This window comes from Geotrypetes seraphini, chromosome 14 (genome assembly GCF_902459505.1).
Source record: "Geotrypetes seraphini chromosome 14, aGeoSer1.1, whole genome shotgun sequence".
NCBI lineage: Eukaryota > Metazoa > Chordata > Amphibia > Gymnophiona > Dermophiidae > Geotrypetes > Geotrypetes seraphini.
The window spans coordinates 43,799,477-43,822,699 of NC_047097.1; the positions used below are offsets into that span (position 1 = coordinate 43,799,477).

Genomic DNA, 23,223 nt, shown 5'->3' on the forward strand with positions numbered 1-23,223 from the left:
GCTCAAAGCAGCCATTTCCTGTGAGCGATCTGCATGGGGCAGGAGCGTGGGAAGATCGCTCCTGCCTGAAAACTCGCTAGACCACCAGGTAAGGCTTAAGGGGGGGCTTTCAGGACTTAAAATAGCCGGGGGAAGCGGGGGTTAGGGGCAGAACCGGCCTGAATATTATTCACGTTTTGTAAAATATTTGCGGGCCGGCTCTGCCCCTAACCCCCGCGAATACGGAGGGGGAAGTGTAGTATGATTACCGTCTGTACATTTCTGTCTGGTGACCCAGTGCAATATTGTCACATTACAGCAAACTTTCTGAAGACTTACCATTTGAAGCCAAACATTAGTTGTTAAAACTTGGTTCTTTTCATCCTGAAAAATAAATCATATACATGCTTAGATGGTAATTAAGAATTTGATATCCAAACATTTCTGCAAATAAAATTATCCTTCATCTAGCAGACAGTGGCGTCGTGAGGGTGAGAGTTGCCCGGAGCGGTGGTGCCCCTCCCCCTTCCCTGTGGCAGGTGCGCGCGCCCCTTCCCCTGTACCTCTTGAAGTTCCTCAGCACGAGCAGTACCAGTAACTTGCTGCATGTGTCGGTGTCAGCTCTCCCTCCGAAATCACTTCCTAGGCACGGGACCCGGAAGTGACATCAGAGGGAGCGCCGGTGCTGGCGCGAACAGCAGGTTGGAGTTGCTGCGCGTACCAGTGAAGAGCAAGAGGTTCGGTGGGGGGAAGTGAAGACGTGCACGTGGTGGGGGGAGGAGTGGGAAGGAGCAGAGGGCAACGAGGAGGAAGGGTGCCAGCACCCCCTACCACGAAGGTGTCCAGGGCAGACTGTTCCCCTCAGGACCCCTCTTACTATACCACTGTCAGCAGAGGCCTTTCTTCTTAAACATGGCCTGTTTAAGGAGAAAGGCCCCGATATTCCAAAGCACTTATATGGTACCAGCACCTGCTTCTGGATAACTGTTGCCGCCTGGTCCTTTCTTTCCATTTTCAGAAGTACTGTCCAGATTGTGCCACCGAAAATCATTATAGACAACTAGGCACTGGGCAGATAACTGAAAGCATGGAGGGTTGTCCATAGATTAGCTGGATAGATATCCCGACAGCTGACTGAATAGCGTCACTACCCAGATATTGCTGATGCTTGCCGCTATCCATGTATATTCAGCGCTGACCTTTTCATGTGCAGGAGTAAAATTGTGGAATACCCTTGTTGGGCAAATTCAGAAATGCAGTGATAGGAGTTCATTCAGAAAATTGTTAAAAAACACAACTATTTGTTGATGCATTACTATGAACATTGCTTTTTTTGTTGTTTTTTTATTGTTGTACGAATTAATTCGGTCAGTTTCTACTTGTCCTGATTTGTTTTAACATTCTATGCATGTAATAATAATAATTATTATTTATTTTCTTATATACCGCCAAAGTCAAGGTAGTTCGAGGCGGTTTACAATAAGAGGAGCTGGACAGTCAGCGATAAGTTACAAAATAGAATCAATGAATACAAGTACACATTTTGTAAACCGTTTTGATATCAAAACGGTATAGAAAATTTTAAAATAAAATAAATATCTGGATACCTCCAAAGTTGTTAATGGAAAATATCTAATATCCAAAGAAAGACCGAAAAGGTAAAACAATGACGGATATGACAATATCTGTTGTTAATGCTTGCAATACTATTTCTATCGCTAAGCTCACTGGGGAAAGATACCCAAGTGTTTGAAAATGCTAAAAACAAAAAAACTTTGATGGGGGCCTTGAACATCATCATCGGTCATAAAACCCCAGTATATTTTTCCAAAAAATCACTGTAATCTTTCCTTATCGCAATGATTTTTGGCGTGTGCATTTTTACCATTGTGCCAGGCGGCAAGAACCTTGCCATACTTACCCCTCCTACATGACTTGTTTTATGCATTTTTCCTCTGGACATGTTTTGTTTTGAAAATGGTTCAAAAAGATACAGTGGACGCACATCTGAAAAATGGCCATTTTCGAAAAAACAAGATAGATGTTTTGCAGTTTTGAAAATGGGCATGTTTGGTGCATCTTCCGCAAAATGTCCAAAGTCAAATTTGGATGTCATATCAAAAATGGTCTTCTATATTTATCTAAGGCAAAAATGCATTGACGTGATTCAGCTTCCTGTTCTTACTTAAAGAACACACCAGGGGGCAGAGTTGACAGTGGGTCATCTTTTGTGACCCATTATGCCTTTGAACCATGACCCACGGTGCATTTTCCCAGCTTTAGATGCAGTGTCAGCAGATATTTGTGAGGCTACAATTGACAAATATAGGCCTCTTGCTAACTGGCACTGCATTAGCCTACATTTCAGTTGCCTATCTATGATTCCACAGGATTCTAAAGTGAGGCCACAGCAGCCAAAGGCTGATTGTGGCAGGGGAAGTTATCCCCAATCAGCTGAGCCAGCAGCAATTATAAATTAAACAGGTATAAATGTAACTTCATTGGGCAAGCTCAGTGGAAATGAAGCTTGCAGTCCCACAGTGCAAAGAATCCTCTGAACTACAAAGTCATCAAAAAGTCTCATTGGGGACAATTCTATAAGTGGGCACTTTCACTTAGGTGCTCTGATGCCACATGGTAACAGGCTATTCTATAATAACATTGCATAGTCCGGTGTTGGCATGCTTTACATGAATATGCAAACAAAAAAGGAGGGGATGAACCTTTACAAATAATACACAGGAAAAGGGCAAAGATGACCAAAGCTAACAAACTAATTAAGTTCGAGTGTAAACAATATGTTTTAAATGTCTACTGCAACAATCATGGAAAAATGCTTGAGAACCTGATTGTAAACCGCTTAGATAACCTTGATCGGTGGTATATAAATAAATACCTAAAATAAAATTAATAAATAATAATAATAAAGGGACCTGGTATTGGCTGCTTTTCGGCATATCTGCCTTCATCAGCATTCCACAATTAATTATGAATGAATCGGACTATAAGTGAAATAGCATTAATAATGCACCATGAACAAAGAAGTGAATATTTTAACAGCAAAAATCTTAGGGCTCCTTTTACAAAGGTGCGTTAGGGCCTTAACGCGCGGAATAGCGCGCGCTAGCTGCTACCGCCTCCTAATCTTGTGCTGCTAATCTTGTGCGCGCGCTAAAAACACTAACGCACTTTCGTAAAAAGAGCCCTTAGTGTCCAAACGCAAGTAACTTACAGTATTCTATATATAGTAGAAATGTGAGTCCTGCCCTTTGTCCACCCATGCTCTGCCCATATTAATACCCTCGCTTTCAATTACACACTTTGCTATTTATGCAAATCTTTCCAGAGTGGTGCTTAGGCACCCTGCCATCCGTCATCATGAAAGTGCTAGTAATCTGTACATAGATACGCCGAATGGGTGTGTCAATGCGATGCCGAGGGACAGAATTGCCTTTATTATTTCCCTCCCCACGCTTAAACACAGAATATCAGGGACGAAGGATTTTCAGTGCCTTGCAGAAAGTATTTATTATTAGAATGGCTTTTGTGGTAAAGACTTCTAGAGGAATCATCTTTTGTACAAATGGTAGGTTGTAAGAGCTGTATACTATAATGAATGAGAAGCATAAATCTTGGCTAAAGTAGGATAAGTGAAAAAAGCAGCATGCAGTCTTCCTCTGGGGTACTTTTATTCTGCAGCTAGAGATTTTTAAAAGAAACGGTAAGCTACGTCGGTGCATTCACAGTGTTAAGGGTTCAGTACAACTACAAATACATTTTAAAACACAAAATGTTGGTGTAATAAAAAAAATAAAAGGATAGTAAGACAGTTGTTTCCAAAATATGTGCCTTTTTACATTTTCTCTGGGGAAAACAGCTTGAGTAAACACTGGATTGCAGCTACAATAAATCCAAAGAGCTTCTTTTTCATTTGAAAGATAACCTCTGCATCGTGCAATGTGGATCCTTAAGGAGCATATCATAGTGAGAAGTGTGTGAGGTACTCTACTGTATTTCAGGCTGCAATTAACAAAGGGTGAGGAGCCAATAACACAAGAGTTATTTGATCTTTTTCTTTATACTGTCACATTAATTTACTTCACTGTCCCTTACCTAACTAAACCAGCGGGTTAATCAATTCATTATCTCATTGTCTCAGACATTCTTCATTAAATATTCTATTCCTTTTTTGTGCACATGGCTAAAATATGAAGCAGCTAATTATGCTTTCTTCAACTCATCTGAGTGCACAGAGAATTTGCTATGCAAGTCATTTCTTCATTATTTTGCTTCGGTTTTATTTTGATTTGGGATCACATCCTATTCACACTGGACCTCAAACCAAGCATAAAAGAGTACCCTAGCTTATGTGCTCTTTGATATGGAAAGAAATCATGTTTTCGAGATTATGGGACCTATGACATAAACTTTAACATGCATGTGGAACAGTAGTGTGAGAGGTCAAATTAAGAACATAAGAATTGCCGCTGCTGGTTCAGACCAGTGGTCCATTGTGCCCAGCAGTCCGCTCACGCAGCGGCCCTTTGGTCAAAGACCAGTGTCCTAACTGAGCCTAGCTTTACCTGCATATGTTCTGGTTCAGCAGGAACTTGTCTCACTTTATCTTGAATCCCTGGAGGGTGTTTTCCCCTATAACAGCCTCCGGAAGAGCGTTCCAGTTTTCCACCACTCTCTGGGTGAATAAAAACTTCCTTATGTTTGTACGGAATCTATCCCCTTTTAACTTTAGAGAGTGCCCTCTCGTTCTCTCTACTTTGGAGAGGGTGAACAACCTGCCTCTATCTACTAAGTCTATTCCCTTCATTATCTTGAATGTTTCTATCATGTCCCCTCTCAGTCTCCTCTTTTCAAGGGAGAAAAGGCCCAGTTTCTCTAACCTCTCACTGTACGGCAACTCCTCTAGCCCCTTAACCATTTTAGTCACTTCTCTGGACCCTTTCGAGTAGTACCGTGTCCTTTTTCATGTACGGCGACCAGTGCTGGACATAGTATTCCAGGTGAGGGCGTACCATGGCCCGGTACAGCGGCATGATAACCGTCTTCGATCTGTTCGTGATCCCCTTCTTAATCATTCACAGCATTCTGTTCGCCCTTTTCGCCGCCACCATGCATTGTGCGGACAGCTTCATTGACTTGTCGACCAGTATTCCCAAATCTCTTTCCTGGGGGGGGTCTCTCCAAGTACCGCACCGGACATTCTGTAGTCGTGTATAAGATTTTTATTACCGATATGCATCACCTTACACTTATCCACATTAAACCTCTTTTGCCATGTAGTGGCCCATTTCTCGAGCGTGTTTATGTCACGTTGCAGATCTTCACTACTCTGAATAACTTCGTATCATCCGCAAATTTAATCACCTCATTCGTCGTACTAATTTCCAGATCATTTATAAATATGTTGAAGAGCACGAGTCCAAGCATCGAACCCTGTGGCACTCCACTCGTGACGCTTTTCCAGTCCGAGTATTGTCTATTTACCCCCACTCTCTGTTTCCTATCCGCCAGCCAGTTTTCAATCCACGTGAGTACTTCACCCTTGATTCCATGGCTCGCAATTTTTCAAAGTAGTCGTTTATGCGGAACCTTGTCAAACCATTCGTGTTTTTATTTGTAATATTATTATTTCCCTGGTCAAAAATAGGTGAATTTTTACATAATAATGACCACACTAAAAATTGTCATTAAAAACCTCATAATTTTACTACTAATAATATTGTTTTATTCTGTCTTTTTTTTTCCTTGGTAAAGTATACATGAGTATTTTTGAACTCATATAAAGAAATTCTGAGAGTAGAGCAATTTGCATACTTAAAACAGGCTTGTAACAGTCCCTGTTCTGCCCTACTCAAAAAAAAATTCATTTTTTTCTCTGATTAGTTTATTTGGCCTCTGTCTTAGCTTGGTAGAAGTCAGAAAAATGTCTGCAGATACTCAAAAGTGACAGGTCCTATCATTAATTACTATGTTGTTACCACAGCACTGAAGTTTGCCCTGTTTCTAGCCAGGCTACACTGTTGTAAATTCTCTGGTGCAGGGGAAGTGGTCCTCATTCCTCAAATAAGCCTTACAAATACTTTGCTTTAAGGAAAACCTCTAGGCCACAAAACAGATCTCTCCTGGCTCTTTTTGAGTCTCAAGTCCACAATACCATTTTTTAATCATTCAATAATTACAATAAAATAAAATGAACATTTTATAAATAGCTGACAGCAAGGCAGATAAGAGCCCAAATCTTTCTTACATCTATTTTCATCTGGCCAACACTGGATGTTAACGTTAATCCCCTGCGCTAACCAGGACTTTCATTTTGGGGATGGTTAGCACAAGGGATTAGGCTTTTTTAAAAAATACTTTGCACACTTCTAGCATGGCCACTCTACTGTGTCAAAAAATGAACATCAAACCAGTAAAAAATTTTGTATGCCTTGTTAAGCAATGTTTTATCATGCTTACTAAAACATTTTCAAGCTCAATTTGTATAGGCCAGCTAGGTTAAAAAATGGATGTCCACAAATCAGCATATTCACATTTGCAATGTATTTTTAAAAAAGGTGTGCTGACTATAAATAGAATGTAAGAAAAAAAAGGAGCAGGAAAATATTATGCAAATGAAAATAAATCACAGTGTACATCTTTATTGTAAAATCACCCAATTGAGATGCAACAAGGGCCATGTTTTGGCAATGATTGCCTTCGTCAGGAGTCCATAAAACACAAAAGGTACCTTTATAGTTTTGTAAAATGGAGAGCAGCACTCCCTTCCCCCCCCCCCCCCGCCATCATTACATTCTATTGACTATTTTTCTTTTTTATAGTGTAGCCCCAGAAATACTTTCCCAGATTTACTTAGCCTTTTTAGATATTGCTGCTTTTTTGTCTTTATCTGCAATATCTTGAAATTTATTAACACTAACGCTCTTTCTCCTAACCTTTTCAGCAATTAAAAGTGTCTTTTCTTCCTACTTTCATTTTCTCAGCAAGGTCAATTGCCCTTAATAACTCCTTTTAGTTTTGCCCTCTGCTTTTCTATTTCCAGCAAATGCTCCTTTTCAGCTAACAGCTCCTTGAGGTACTCCTCCATGTTGACAAACTCAGTTTTCCTCCAGTCTTGTGCCCTCTTCAAGTTGTGAGCTTTATTACCAGATGCGCCAAAAACAGGCAGTGGTGTAGTGAGGGTGAGAGGTGTTCAGGGCGGTGGTGCCCCTCCCTTGCCCTCTTCTCTGCCCCCCACCCACCCCTTTCCCATGCCCTCCTGCTACACACATGTGCCCCGTCCCTTCCTCCTTACCTCTTTAACATTCCCGGTGCGAGCAGCAACCCCCAACCTGCCGCTCGCACCAGCGGCGGCTCTTCCTCTGATGTCACTTTCTAGGCGCAGTTACAGAAAGTGATGTCAGAGGAAGAGATGACGCTGGCACGAGTGGCAGGTTGCAGTTGCTGCTGGCGCCCGGAATGTTAAAGAGTAAGGGAAGGGGAACGTGCACGCGGTGGTGGGGAAGGAGCAGACGGCAAAGAGGAGGATGGATGCCTGCACCCCCACCAAGATGGTGCCCGGGGTGAACTACCTTCCTGCCTTACTACGCTACTGTCAACAGGAATGATATAAAGTAACCTAATGGTTAAAGCAGCTGGCTGAGAACTAGGGGAGCCCAGCTCAGATCCCTTTGCAGCTCCACGGGTAAGTCACATAGGCCCCTTTAATCAAGCTGTATTATTCAAGTTTATTTAAAATTTCTTATATCGCCCAATCAAGTTTTCTAGGCGGTGTACAAAAACACCAAAACAATGTACTTATGCTTGAAAATAAATAAAACTTATTGAACTAAAAACCCCCCCACAAAAACCAATGCGCCAAATAAAATACAATTTAAACGGAAACAGAGCAGGGAAAATGACAATTTTTAAAGACATTGACGAACGGGAACAAAAGGAAAGACGGGTTAGAACTCAGTTTAAGTTACAAAAGCATCAAGGAAGAGAAATGTCTTTAACTTCACCTTAAAATTGGCAAGAGTTGTTTTTTCACTTAAGTAATTTGGGATACTGTTCCAAAGAGAGGGGGCACTAACGGAAAAAATTGTATTCCTCATTATGCTGATATGTTTCAATGAGGTAAGAAGGTTATATGAACTGTAGATCTTAAAGAGTCCTTTTATTTTTTTTATTTATTTATTTATTGAAATTTTACATAATTTACAAGAATATTCCTCTTGTACAAGTAAAGCAGAAAAGAAACAAATTAAATAAACTCACAATTACTGCTATCAGGAAAAATTCATTCTTTCTTAGACCACTAACTCAGGAGGGAGAGGAGATGAATATATTGAAGAGATAACAAGCATAAGTAATAACTATATTCTTGAAAGGCTTAACAGTAGATCTTAAAGAGTCCTAGTTTGGTTATATGGGATAAGTAAGTTAAATTCTGGCTATATCAAGTGGTGAATTCTATGAGCGTCGGAGCTTTTACCGCAGTGGCCTGCGATAAAAATACCCCTAATACAGTTTCATAAAAGGGGGCCTTAATCCTCAGTTACCTCAGGCACAAACTCAGATTGTGAGCCCTCCGGTGTAAAAAAAAAATACCTATTGTACCACTTCATACTGAGCCACTGGAATCAACTGCCCCCTCAGATTAGTTTCAAGTTTCAAGTTTCAAGTTTATTCAATCTTTTGATGGATCGCCTATAACAATTTCTAAGCGATGTACATAATATAATAAAAAGAGATAAGAAACTTAACATAATAATTATATTAACATAACATAAAATAAAAACATTTAAAACATACTTGAGGGGCAAGGGAAAATTAAAAAGTTACAATTTCGGGTTTTGTAAGAAAAAAGGGAAAGTACAAAAGGTAGGGTAAAAAAGATAGAACAAAATGGCTTAAGCATACTTCATTAACAATAATACCAGATCATAAGTAATTTAAAGGAACTATTAAAAGTCAAAGGCATCTTTAAATAAATATGTTTTTAAAAGTTTTTTAAATGTTGTGATATTTTTTTCAATTCTAATAAATTGAGGGAGTTTATTCCACCTTTGTGGACCGGCGACAGTAAAAATATCTGCTCTTCTGGTGCCTATGATTTTTAAAGATGGAACTGTTAATAAGCATTGATCAGTAAAGCGAAGAGATCGATGAGGTTTATATGGAATTAGAGTTTTAGAGATAAATTGAGGTTCATTGGATGTTAAAGTTTTGAAAATTAGGAGCATTAATTTAAAACAGATCCTATGATTTACTGGTAACCAGTGTGCATCTATTAGTAATGGAGATACGTGGTCAAATTTTTTTGAATTATAAATTAATTTTATTGCTGTATTTTGAATTATTTGTATTCTTCTTATTTCTTTTTGTGTGATGTTTAAGAATAGGGCATTACAGTAGTCTATTTTCGCTATTATAAATGAATGGATTAGAATATTTAAAGAAGAAGGAGTGAGAAATTTAGCAATAGATCTTATCTGCCGCAATTTAAAAAAACAATTTTTAACCATATAAGATATGTGTTCATGGTAGGATAGTTTTTCATCTATGTAAACGCCAAGAATTTTTGTTGAAGATACCATGTTAATGGGGGTGTTATTAAGGAGAAAAGGTTTAGAAAGAGAAATATCTTTTTTCCAATTAAATAAAATGGATTGAGTCTTATTAATGTTTAATGCCAATTTATTTGTGTTTAACCAATTTTGCACGTGCTCTAGCTTTTGATTTATTGAGTGTTTTCAGGATCTAAAGGGTGTATGAGTTGGATATCGTCTGCGTAAGAATAGGGGATGAAGCCTATGGCCTGACAAAGTTCTAATAGAGGAGCAAGGAAGATATTAAACAATAGAGGAGACAAAATAGATCCTTGTGGAATTCCAAAGGTTGAAGTGTAAGGGGCGGATTCCTCATTATTAAATCTAACGGTGGAGGTTCGATTAGTGAATTAAGATTTAAACCAGTCTAAGACTTGCTCGTTAATTCCTTTTTCTTCTAGTCTTCTTAAGAGAAGATCATGATCAATGGTGTCGAAGGCGGCGGAAATGTCTAAGGAAAAAAGTATTACTGATTTGTGTTGATCGAGATAGTAATGGATGTTAGAGGTTAAACCTATTAGGGAATACTCGGTATTATGGAATTTTCTGAATCCTGTTTGGTTCGGGTGTAATGCATTTGTTTTTTCAAAAAAATCAGAAAGTTGATTGAATATGATTTTTTCTGTTAATTTTGCAAGAAATGGAATGTTTGCTATCGGACGATAGTTAGTTAAATCGTTAATACTGGTTTTGTAATTTTTCACAATAGGAGTAATATAGGCAGATTTCCATTGTGATGGAACTGTAGAGGTAGTCAGGCTACATTGAATAAGAGACAATATGAAAGGGCCAAAATGAGAAAGGTATTTTTTTAAATAGAAGGGAGGAATTAATTCAGATCGGGAGCCTTTTAAATTAACCTGAGAAAATAAAGATTCAATGTCTTGTAAGGAGGGAATTTTGAACTTTGAACATTTTGCTGTTGGTATAAGGTCGGATTGATCAGAGTCGTTAATGCAAGCAGATGGATTTTGAGTGAAGGATTTCCGGATGTTATTAATTTTAAGAATGAAGGCGTCCGATAGTTCTTGGGCTTTTAAGGTTGATTTCTGCGTTGAGGTTTTAGATTTATGTAAAGGGTCCATTGATTTTAAAATGTTATAGAGTATGGAGGAGTTTTTCGCTTTCTCAATTTTTTTGGAATAATAAATTTTCTTTGTTAGGTTAATTTTAGATTTATAGTGAATTGCTTTATCTCTGTATTTTAGTAAATTGTCAGTTGTTTTGTTTTGGCGCCATTTTCTTTCTAGGGAACGTAATTGTTGTTTGATCTGTTGAAGCTCTATATTGTACCAGGGATTGATGGTTTTTTTGAAAGGGATAGTTTTTAAAGTTAGTGGGACTATTGTATCTAAGAGTGAGGTTAATGAAAAAATCCAAGCAGAGACTAGATTAGTAATTGAGTTAGTGTGTGAGGTTAAAATTTCTGGGTCAAGATGTGAGGTTATATCTATGTCATCCAATTTATTGTATTCTCTGTATGATATGGTCTTGAAATTAGATGGTGGTTGAACGGAAGTGAATTTGGAAAAGGTAAGGTTAAAAGATATAAAGTGGTGATCTGACCAGGGAACGGATTTAACTATTATATCAGAGATCATGAGCTGTTGTGTTTGAGGTAAAAAAATCATATCTAAAGTATTATTGGCTTTATGAGTAGGAACTGTTATCTGAGGATAAATATTAAGAGGTTGAAGTATATTGAGTAGGTCATTAGAGATAGGATTAGAGGGGTCGTTGAAGTGAATGTTAAAGTCGCCGAGGATTACTGGTGTTATTGTAGCAGAAGTAAAGTCAAATAGTAAATCTTGGAGTTGTGAAAGTTTATTTGAGTTTATAGGTGGTGGAACGTACAAAAGTAAAAAATTAGTTAGATTATTTGCATGGCATTTTAATTGCAGAAATTCAATTATGGCAGAATTTGGGGATTGATCAGACATGCTTAAAAGGTTATTAGCAAAGATGACAGCTAATCCTCCACCCTTACGGTTATAGCGGTGATTACAAATGTAATTGTAATTGGGGGGGCAACAGTATGTTAGGTATGCTTCTTCTCCCTCTGTAAGCCAAGTTTCTGTTATAAATAGAATATGTAATCTTTTATGTTCAATTTCATCTTTTATTAAGTGGTGTTTGTTTTTGATAGATCTCGCATTGATTAAACCAAATCTAAAATTAGTAGTAGTGAATGGATCTGTATTGATGGGGGTAAATGTATTAGTAGGGATTTGAATCAGAGAGGAATGGGATATAGTAGGGGCTTTATGGAATGTTGGGCGATGTCCCCAGAAAGAGGGGATATTTTCAGCATGAGTGGTTGACATTTTAGAATGATTTTTTTGAGAAGTATTAAAATTAATGAACAAATGGATAAGCAACCTAACATTAATAAATATAAAAATGCGTAGTTAAGTCGTGTTCTACAATTGGTTAAAAAATTAGGGTTTAGAAGTTTTGTTGCGCCCTTCGGCTGTGCACGAAGGAGCGCACAAAGGAGCAGGTTCTGCTCCTTATGTGCGCTCCTTTGGCGCGCGCCTTCGGCGTGCGCCTCTGCGGCGTGTGCCGCAGTAGATTGAGTTAAGTAAGTCATCAGCTGACCTGATGGGGGAGGTGTCCGGCGCGCCGCCGCTGTGCGGCAGCAGGAGAACCTGTAAGACTAAAAAATAATTAAAACAATAGATAAGTAAAAACAGAGTAAGACAGTATTAAAATAAATTTTTAAAACGCTGGTAAAATAAAGTAGCAGAAGTGTCTTGTGCCAGGAAGCTTGTGCAGGACTCCTCAACTTTAGGAAAGCAATAAAAACATACCTCTTCACCTAATTCCCCCGCCCGTAACCGATAGATTACAAAGAAATGTATATTGATACAAGATCCTCTGTATGTGGCACATTAGGATAAAAATCTGCACTTTAACTATGACTAATTTAACCTGTAAACTGTATATTATGGATATTGGTATTAGATCCCTAGTATGTGTCGAGTTAGGATAAAAACGTGTACTGAAAAAAACTTGTACTATAACTATGGCTAATTGTAACCTGTTAACTGTATATTCTGTATGTTAACCTGTAATCTGTCCTGAGCTCTTTGGGGAGGACCGGATAGAAAATGGATTAAATAAATAAATATATTATAGACTGCTTGCAGTACATAAATTTTTTTTTAAAATATAGTGTTAAAAATTAGCTAATTTTATTTTAAAGTAGAGAATGACACGGTGACAAAATTCATCACCGTTCCCATCACCGCGGATAACCGCAGGAAATAAACCCATGTAATTTTCTAGTGTCTATTTCATCCTCTGTCATAAGAACATAAGAACATAAGCAGTGCCTCCGCCGGGTCAGACCACAGGTCCATCCTGCCCGGCAGTCCGCTCCCGCGGCGGCCCAAACAGGTCACGACCTGTCTGAATTACCAGAAGGGGCTCCCTTGCCACCTTGGTTTCTCATTGAAGTCCTATCTTCCCTTCGAAGTCCTAACCCTCTGGTCTTGCGCTTGCACGACCTGGTTGGGTTTCTATACTTATTACCTGGTTAGCTTTCTATACTTGTGTTACATCCCAGCTCCTCCCTCAGTATCCCACGATCCCTTTATCCCTCAGGAATTCGTCCAATCCCTGTTTGAATCCCTGTACCGTACTCTGCCTGATCACTTCCTCCGGTAGCGCATTCCAAGTGTCCACAACCCTTTGCGTGAAAAAAAAACTTCCTTGCAATTTGTCCTTCTACACCAGCATTATTCAAAGCAAAGTTTGCGGGTCAGTGGTTGTGGTCATTCATACTCTGATTCTTCCCTTAAAGAATGACATGAAGATGGTTTCCCGCGGTTATCCGCGGGGATGGGAACGGTGATGAATTTTGTCACCGTGTCATTCTCTATTTTAAAGCAGAAGCTAAAAAACATCAGTTTACTGGGTTTTTTATATTTGAAGTAAGCTCACACCATTTCAGTATTAGCTCAAAGAACTTTCATTCAGGTACAGAGGTATTTTCTTGTCTCCTGAGGATGTACAGTCTAAGTTCAGCAGAACTTTTCTGGGAAGAAACAACTCCTAGCCAGTTAGTCCCACTCACCAGGGCCATACCTGGATCTTCAACTTCAGGAGCATGTGTGACCAGTATTAAGTTGTTATTGCACCAACTTTGACATGGGCCATTTAAAAGCCTTTATCTGCCATCATGTGTTTATGTTTCTATGAAAGTTATGCTGGAACATAGTAAGACTATCATAGATAATATCTACCATTTATATTGGGTTCTAGAGGATAAACCTCCCCACTGAGTTATCTACCATCAGACTTTTCCATATTTTATAGGTTCCAGATTGAAAACTATGGGAGAAAAGTGGTCTTGTTTTTTTATCATCATGTCTTACTCTTAGAGCTCCTATTGAACCCCCTTCATTACTCCAAGATACTGCTATTTCTACTTAAGACCCTTACTTCTCTTATACAGTTCATCCCCCTTCTCCATCACAGGTAAAATTCATACTATAATCTCAGATGCTCTTGTCTTATTTCTCTATCCTTATTATTTTAGAAGACTTTAATGTGCATTCTGATGTACTCCTGAGATCTTTAGACAGGGACTTCATCTAGTCAATGGAGATACTTGACCTTTACTAGCTTGTCCAGTAATCCACTCAAGTTGCTTGAACTAAGGAATTGCTACTATGCCTGTATTCAGTCTGACAACCTATTCCTTTCTTTCTTCCTGGTAGTCTCATTACAGGATGATTGTCCTATTAAAATGGACAAATCCATTAGCGATTTTAAGAGGATCTGTCCTGAGGATCTCACTTTCTTACTTAGGGCGAGATTCTTAAAAGTTTAACATCATCGTTAAACTGTTTTCCGGCGGTTTAGCGACGGATTATCAAAACAGATTATCTCCGTCTTTAGCGAGGTTTCTAGAAGTCTCCGACACTGACATGCAAATGGGCTCTTCAACATTGAAATGAGCACTCCGATGGATTCTTACAAAATGCCAAGCCATTTTCATAAAGCGGCATCGGTTTTTGGCAACAAAAAAAAAGCGACTGATCCAGGGGTGCCGGTCAATGTTAGAGACTGCTAGAAAACCTGTGTGTTGTGTTGCAGCGGGAGAGATGCCCATCTCTCCACTGCACCACGACACCCCTTTAATAACATCCTGGCCGCAAGCCCCCCCCCCCCCCCCGCAGCAGGAGAGATGCATTGCCCACTCTCTCCTGCTGCACTAAATTAAAAAAAATCTTGCCTGACCTGAACGCTCCCCCCCTCCCGGCAGCAGGAGAGATGCCTACTCTCTTCTGCACTACACTACTCGCTGCGATTTAGTAGTGACCCCCCTCCCCCTTACCTGAACAGATGAGCCGGACAGAGGTGAACATCCTCACTGGAGCTGCTGCTGTGTTGTCTAAACTTGGTATTCCTCTCCCCAGTGCATCTTAAGATGCACCAGGGAGGGGCCTGAGGCTCTGAATAACCTATGGTGTTTAAGGCGTCCTCCTAAGAGGCCTGCTATGGGAGGGGCCTTAAACAACCTGGGCCAATCAGAGCCTAAAGCCCTCCCCGGATGCATCAGGAAGGGTCCTAGGGCTCTGATTGGCCTGGCCCTGGCCTTAGTCTTTTCCATACTGATTTTGACCCTTTCTCCTGCTGCTGTTAGCGTAGCATCTACCTGTGAAATCTCAATATTAGCTAATTGTAGCAAGCCAGGCAGGCTGATTGGAGACAATAGAAGTCAAAATCTCCAAGTTTCCAAGTTTATTATAATTTTGGTATCCTGTGTTATGGTATGAACCCCCTACCAGGCTTACAGTCTAAAATTTAGGGAAGGGGAAGATGTACGTAACTATGATGTTAGCATGAGAGTGAGGGTAGAACTACAATTTTCAAATATAAAAGAGAAGACAGGAGGGCCTCTACTCGAGATCCCTCCAAAAGGAGGATGAGAGGAATATCATATAACAGGTCACCCTCTCTTGGGAGTGTCTTCTGCTATCACAAGCATATTGCATTGGCTAAAAAAAAGTCATATTACTCTAAACTTATCCATACTTATCAAACCATCCAAGGCAGCTTTCTAATCTAATCTGAATTTCTGTATCACAATTATCCAGTACAGTTTTATTCATTTATTTATTTGGATATATATCCTGTCATCCCAGAAGAGCTCAGAACGGGTTACAAGCTTACATACTGTACATAATAAAGCATAACAGAGTATAGTAATGTAGAGCATGACAGTACATTTTAGGTCATGATATGATAGGATAATACATAGGGGAGCATGATAGTAGTCAAAAAGCATGGCAATACTTAATAGGACAAGACCTCAGACAGCCTGGGGGTGGTGATGTTATGAGTTTAGTATGATATTACGGTAACTAATAGAGCTTGACAATACATTGTAGTGCCTGACAGTGCAAAGCGTAATAAGGCAGAACGTAACAGAGCATGGCAGTGCATTAGGATGCATGAAAGTACATGGTATGGCAGACAATACATACAGGAGAATGGCAGGAATTTGATAGTACATGGCAGTACAATATATACCTGTGAATGAAAATATATGCTAGGTGTGGTATAGCATGGAATATCTGGCAAGGTGTGGAAGTATCAGCAATGATAGTACATAGCAGTATGATGTTCAAGGTGATTTATAAGCTAAGAGGCCCATATAGTAATATGTGGAATTGTAGTTACATCACATCAAAAATAAAAAGTTACATAATTGCAGGTAGATATCATGTATGGGTTTAAGTCAAATTTGCCATTAAGAGGTCCATAAAGGCAACGAGAAGCAATGGTTACATTAACATAGAAGGAAAGTGGATACAGTTACAAGGGGGTGACAATTACAGATTCTAAAATGGAATAAGGAGTGAGCAGAAATAAGGACAGATGAGGAAATAAATGAAGTGATACAATGCTGGTGATTCTTGGTTTGGAGGGGAGGCTGAGTTATTCAGTTGTAAGGAATTTATCAGACAAGAATGTTTTCAGCCTTTTTCTAAAGGTGAAGTAGTTTATCTCTGTCCTTAGGAACAGTCTGTAGGAAGACTGTTCCAGATTTTTCTAGCTGCATAAGTGAAAAGGGTGTCGAATGTTTGTTTGTATTCACTCCCTTGCCTAACTAATTCTCCAAACCTCCAGTATATTTCCCATTGGCATTTTCCTGATGATTTCGCCAATTTCTTTGCCAACACGACCTCTGATCTTAGAAGGGACCTATTTTCATCAGTGGTCGTGAATTCTACAAATCTCACTGTGAACCCAACGTCAAAATCTGAGGTATTGCTAATATCTTTGATTCTAGACACACCAGCTTCCATCCAGATCACAGCACCGAGTCTTTACTCTTGGGAATGGTCCAGCAGATCACATGCTGCCTGAATTCTGGAAAGTCTTCTAGTATTGATTCACTGGATTTTGGCACTGCATTTCACTTGATAGATAACTGATGATTTATCTCCCACCAGCAATGTTCCTTCTAAGCTTTGCACCTGCATGGCCATGTACTTTCCGATAAGAGGCCGTGTAGCTGTTCTAGGTTCTCGCAAACAGGAAGTGATACCAGAAGAGAGCCAAGGCTGGCACAAGCAGCAGTTGAAGATGCTACTCACACTGGTGAACATTTAAAGAGGTACATGGTGGTGGGGGGGGGGGGGAGAAAGGAGGAGCGACATCAGCGCCCCCATAAAGACAGCACCTAAGACAGTCTACCCCCCCCTTACTATACCACTGGTTTCTAGTCAGTGACATAGTAAGGGGGGTGGTCCACCCGGATGTGGTCTTTCTAAGGGCGTGGCACCCCTCCTCCTCCTCCTCTCCACTCCTCCCCTCCTTTCCTTGCCACATGCACCTTGACTTCCCCGTACCTTTATTACTTCCCCGGCATGAAGTTGCTGCCCGCGTTGGCATCGGCACTCTCTCTGACGTCACTTCTGGGACCCGTGCCTAGGAAGTGGCATCAAAGGGCAAGCTGACACAGACATGGGCATGCTGCCCACGCTGGAGAAGTTAAAGGGATATGGAGAAAGGGGGCATGCATGTGCGCAGCGGGCGATGCAGAGAAGAGGAGGGAGGGGTGCCACCACCCTGGTCACCACTTTTCCTAGTAAAGAGATTCAGTCCTTGCTTATACCCACTAGTGATGATTTTCAAGTGCACCTGGCTAATATTTGCAATGCATCTGTCCTGTAGGAAGTTGTACAAATATTTTCGAGCTATGCTACTAAATTGATTAGGGCTTCTGGCAACCATTTCCACATCCCCCAGCGACAGATCCAAAACAGACCTATTAACGAGTAGCAAGTTCTTTAGTACCTCACTATAATACACAAAGTGGATTGGAAAACAGGTTTTAAAATTTTTCTGTCAAAAATACAGATATTGTTTTCCTAAAATATACTGAAACAGGGAATTCACAGAGCAACTTAACAGTTAATGGAAACACTGTCTCCCCCATACAATAATTAGTACTTATTTTCTCCAGAATAATTTATTTTATGCTATAAGTGGGTCTTTTTTTAGTCTATGTGACTGTCAATAGTTGTTTTCTCTTGATGTAATAAAAGAACAAAGAATACCAAGACTAGCTTTAATCTGTGGGACTAATTGAATGCCCCATGGTTTTATTTTATTTTATTAGCTTGTTAATGGCTTTAATCAATAATTAAGTGACATGGGAATCTGCTGAGTCTGTTTGGTTAATTGAAGCTATATAAAATGTGAAAGTTGTACATTATCAATTTCTTACTCTGCTGCAAAGAACTGTGTGCATTTGATCATGTAGAAATAAGCAATTGTAGAATAAAAAAAGTTGTAGGTGATACTTTTTGTTGGACTAATTTAGGGACCCTTTTACTAAGCTACAAGAAAATCTGGGTTTATCACATGTTAACACAGGGCTCGTTTTACAAAGGTGAGCTAGCGTTTTTAACGCACGCACCGGAAATCTACCACCTGCTCAAAAGGAGGCGGTAGCGGCTAGCGTGCGGGGCAATTTAGCGTGCACTATTCCGCGCGTTAAGGCCCTAGCGCAGCTTTGCAAAAGGAGCCCCAAGACCATTTTTAATGCAGCAATTTTGAGGCCATTTAAAATTTATATGGTATGTGCTGCGGGCCCTGTGCTAATTTTTTCATTAGCACATGGGATGTACAAAAAAAAATGAACTTGGGAGCACATAAACCCTATTCTATAAATGACGCCTTAACTTAGACACCAGTGGGCGCCCTACTAGTGCCTAAGTTAAGTGTAAAACGCAGTTTAAAATGGGTTTTAATGAAAATTCAAGGCACCTAAAAAATGATGCCTTCATCATGCCTACAGAGGCACTTTATAGCACCTAATGCCACTGTAGGTGTGGCTAACGCCAGAAGTGGCATTAGGGCATCGTAAAGCGCCTCCGTAGGTGCAATTCACATGAAAGGCAGTGGAAATGTAGGCCTTGAAACCCTGGCCTACATTTCTCAAAGACATGAACGGCATCATCATGTGATTGACACACGATCGGCGGCCGTTTTTAAGGTGGTCACCGCTTATAGCGCTGTTTATGGAATCCAGGCCTTACTGCCTCCTATTAAGTCAGCATTAGCCAGTTAGACCCAGGGCAGGATTGCACAATTACAGTTCCCGTTGCTTTTCTTACCCGCGTTGCTTGCTTGTCTAACTTTCCGTCAATGGGGGAGCCCGCATTGCCGATCGGGGTGGGGCCCGCGTTGCTGATTGGGGGGTCTGCATTGCCGATCAATGCCGGAGGGGTCTATCGCCGTTTGGAAAAAACAATGTTGATGCCCTCCTTCACCGGACCCCCCTGACCATTTCGGGCCCCAGGCACGTGCTTACTTGGCCTATTAGTTAATCCTGCCCTGGTTAGACCCAGATTCTGTGTAGTGTGGCCAAAGTTGCACCTGCAAATGTGTGCGCATTATTGATTTGCATGTGGAACTTAATTTTTAACATGCTAATCAGCACCAATAATTGGCAAGTGATAATTGCCACTAATTAGAATTTACACGCACAACTTTCCAAGCATATTCTATAAAAGTGGATAAATTCTAGTGCATGGAGCTCAAAAAGGGGCCTGACCAGGGAAGGAGCAAGGGCAGGTTGTGGACATTCCTAAAAGTTACACACACAACTTAGGTGCAGGCATCATGGCCTGGTTTTCATTGGCTTAAACGCCTGCACCTAAATGTTAGTCGCTATGTGTTATTCTGTAAACTGCGCCTAACTCTGGAAGCGGTTCATAGAATCATGCTAAATGCTAACCTTTTCAGCATCAATTGTTTAGATCAGTGTTTTTCAACCTTTTTACACCTATGGACCGGCAGAAATAAAAGAATTATTCTGTGGACCGGCATCAGTCCGTGGACCACTGGTTGAACAACAATGGGCTAAGTTGTGGGCCAGACCCCACCCATCTCTACCCAATCTCCACCCCAGACCCTGCTCCCATAATAGTACTAATTGCACCTTGCACGTCCCATGCTTCATCTGGAAGCCTTCCCTCTGACGTTGCAACGTCAGAGAGAAGGCTTCTGGTTCAGGTGCAGGATGCCCGTAGGAGCCACTGCCTGTGGCTTTGTGTACTGAATCAGTTAAGAAGAGGGAGTTGGCTCGAAGATAACGCCGCATCAATCGCACCGTGGACTGGTGGTTGAAGAACATTGTTTTGGGCCTGATGCACGTGCTGGCCCTGTGGACCGGCACTGTTCCATGGACCGGTGGTTGAAGAACACTGGTTTAGATGACATCTATAGAATTTACCCCTTAGGGCATGCCAATATGAACAGGCTAGCTCAGTGTCTCTCAAACTGTGTGCCATTGGCACAGTGGTGTGCTCCAAAGAGATTCCAGGTGTGTCACAAGAAATTACAGAATTTTACTTTATTTAAAAAAAAATTCCCTTCATAAGTACAGTATTAACTAGACTAGATGACATGTATGCCACATACTCAAGAGTCTGTCAATGTTATGAGCATCTGTGTGCGTAAAGATACAACCGCCCAGACAAGCATCATTCGTTGACGTGATTGGTCCTTGAAAACTAACTGCAAGTAATTTTAGCTTTATTTTTATTTTTTATGCAGTACTGTAGTTATCCTAACTTGAGCAACAAATCAACCAAGGCTTTGTTACTATCTGGATCTTCTTATCTTTGCGAACTTGCATTTTCAGCTCTGATAGAAATTAAATTGAAAAAAAAAAAATAGAACTACAGATGATAGATGATGAAATGTATGTTTGCTTGTCGACTATTGAGCCGCATTTTGAATTAATTTGCATCCATCACATGGTTAGCAATTCTATTCTATCTACTTTAATTTCACCATTGTTGCAATTGCTTATACATAGCTTAAAGAACTATTAATAAATAACTCTCAAATTTAAATTTTTGTTGGTTTTGCAATTTTATAATTTCAGTTATAATGTGCCATGAAAACACATTTACTCTGTTTAGTGTGCCAGAGCTTAAAAAGTTTGAGAGACACTGCGCTAGTTGGGTAACATTTCACACCCATTCCCTGTTCATGGCCCCCCTCCCCTCCCAATAATTTTTTTTTTTTTAATTCACTCTGTTAGTCCAATAAAAAAGATATTACCTTTATTCCTTTTGTTTTATTTCTTTTCATACTATATATTATCTTAGAAATTCAATAGATGGTGCAACTGCGAACACATAAATGTTATGCTGATACCAAGTTACATAGAAATCTAGAATCTAGGGGCTTGGGTTTTATTAGAGAATAGTCTACCATGTATCCGCAACATCCCTACATGGAGGTGTCCAGTTGTAGAATTGACCCCCCCCCCCATGCCAACCAAACAGGACCATCTTGGATAGGAAAATGAAGTTGGCAGAGACTAATGATAGCACGAAAGACATTTAAATTAAAATTTAAAAAACATATGTAAGTCAATTTGCAAGGGGGCCTGCCAACATGGTGGCGTGAGCAGTTGTGGCACTCGAGAATGCTACGGGACTGAATCAATTTACCTCTTTTGTGGTGTTTCTGGATCCTCGCCCGTGCACTCTACGCCAAACTATTCTCGAGTTTGCAGTCCGAACTCCTCCACAAACCATGAGGCAAGACTTGTTGGTGCCGGCGGCCCGGAACCTGGCCGATACACCCGCGCCAGAAATCTCTCTCTCGTCCCTGAAACAAGTTACTCCTCCATGTCCGTTAGAGACAACAGTTGAACGCCAGAGAAATATCGCTACTGCAGAGGTTACGGGTGTGTAGACTCTGGAGAGGGGCGCAGACCGGACAACTCAGCCGTGAAAAGAAGAACAGCTGAGGCTGGGACATCTCTCCCAGCTACATCAGAGGTGACCCTAAAAGACATCTGGGGAATGTTGCAGAAACTGGCTGGAGCATTACAAAAGTCCGTTGAAGAAACTACACTTCTGTTAGGGAAAGTAGACTCTTTATAAAAAAAAAAAAAACAGTTGAAGAAATAAAATTAGAAAGTGAACTGAAGTTTACAAATGTCAATCAAGAAATTACCTATTTAAAATAAATGACTGAACATTTGATTAAATATAAAGTGCTTGTTCACAAAAAAATAGAACAGCTTGAAAACTTAAATAGGCGTCTTAATCTGCGTATACTGAAGTTTCCTAGATCATTAAGGGCTCCTTTTATCAAGCCATGCTAGCGGTTTAACGCACGTAATAGCGCGTGTTAAACCACCGGCCGTGCTAGCAGCTACTGCCTCCTCTTTAGCAGGTGGTAGTTTTTAGCCAGCGTGAGGGTTAGCGCGTGATGAAAAGTCACGCGCGTTAACCCCGCTAGCGTGGCTTGATAAAAGGAGCTCTAAATGTTTCCTCCATGGAATTATTTTGAAAATATTTAATACAAGTGCTAAAGTTTGCCCCTGAATGTATTCCACCGTTAAACAAAATTTATTATTTACCTTCACCTATTAAAAAACAAGGAGGTGAACTAGGTGCTGTGAACCCGGAGTCTCAACAGCAGGTCTCTATGGACCTAGGAAATATTTCAGTAATACTGGAGGAAACAGTGTCGATAATAGAGGAAAGAGCTACTTTATTAGTTTCATTTGTCTTTCAATAGGACTTGAATGCGGTAATGAAACTGTATTTTTTAAATGCTCAAAATCGTTTTTGGGGACAGCAGGTATGGATATACCCTCATGTCAACAAGAAGAAAACTTTTCTTGGCCATGAACCAAGAAACTAAAGATTTGGGTGCTATGTTCCTGCTTTCATATCCATGAAAATGTTTTATTAAATTCTTTGGGGTAAAATATATCTTTTATGCTCCAGATTAGTTAAGAGCATTCCTGTACTTAAAGAAGATCATTAGGGGATAAACTGAGATTGAAAATAGAAGGAGTTAAACTTGAAGCTGTTTTCTTTGTAATTTAGTTTTTTGATAAGAATATGGTTCCATTTGTTTTCTTTAACTGCCCTTATCTCAATCTGAATTGGGGTCTAAGAAGAAAAACCGATTTATTCTGTTATATATTTCTCTGATTAAAATCAATAAATAAAATAATAATTAAAAATCTCTCTCTCTCTATATATATATATATCTATATCTATATCTATCTATCTATCTATCTATCTATATATATCTGCAAATCTGATCCAACAGTTAAGACAACAATTTT

At 40.0% G+C, this 23,223-nt stretch overlaps 1 protein-coding gene across 11 annotated transcripts in view; it reads right to left on the minus strand.

The window, feature by feature from the left end:
• Positions 1–23,223, minus strand: part of CHRNA7 (cholinergic receptor nicotinic alpha 7 subunit) — a 160,109-nt gene that overhangs the window by 44,759 nt on the left and 92,127 nt on the right. For 9 of the 11 annotated variants that reach the window (XM_033919625.1, XM_033919619.1, XM_033919623.1 and 6 more), the window contains one exon: positions 319–363. Coding sequence is in view for 4 of the 11 variants with exons in the window: in XM_033919619.1 (XP_033775510.1) it covers positions 319–363 (45 nt within the window). In the remaining 7 variants the exon portion in view is untranslated. Of the gene's footprint in view, positions 1–318; positions 364–21,583; positions 22,014–23,223 lie in introns of those variants that run through there. The other 2 variants (XM_033919616.1, XM_033919622.1) reach the window with 2 other exon arrangements.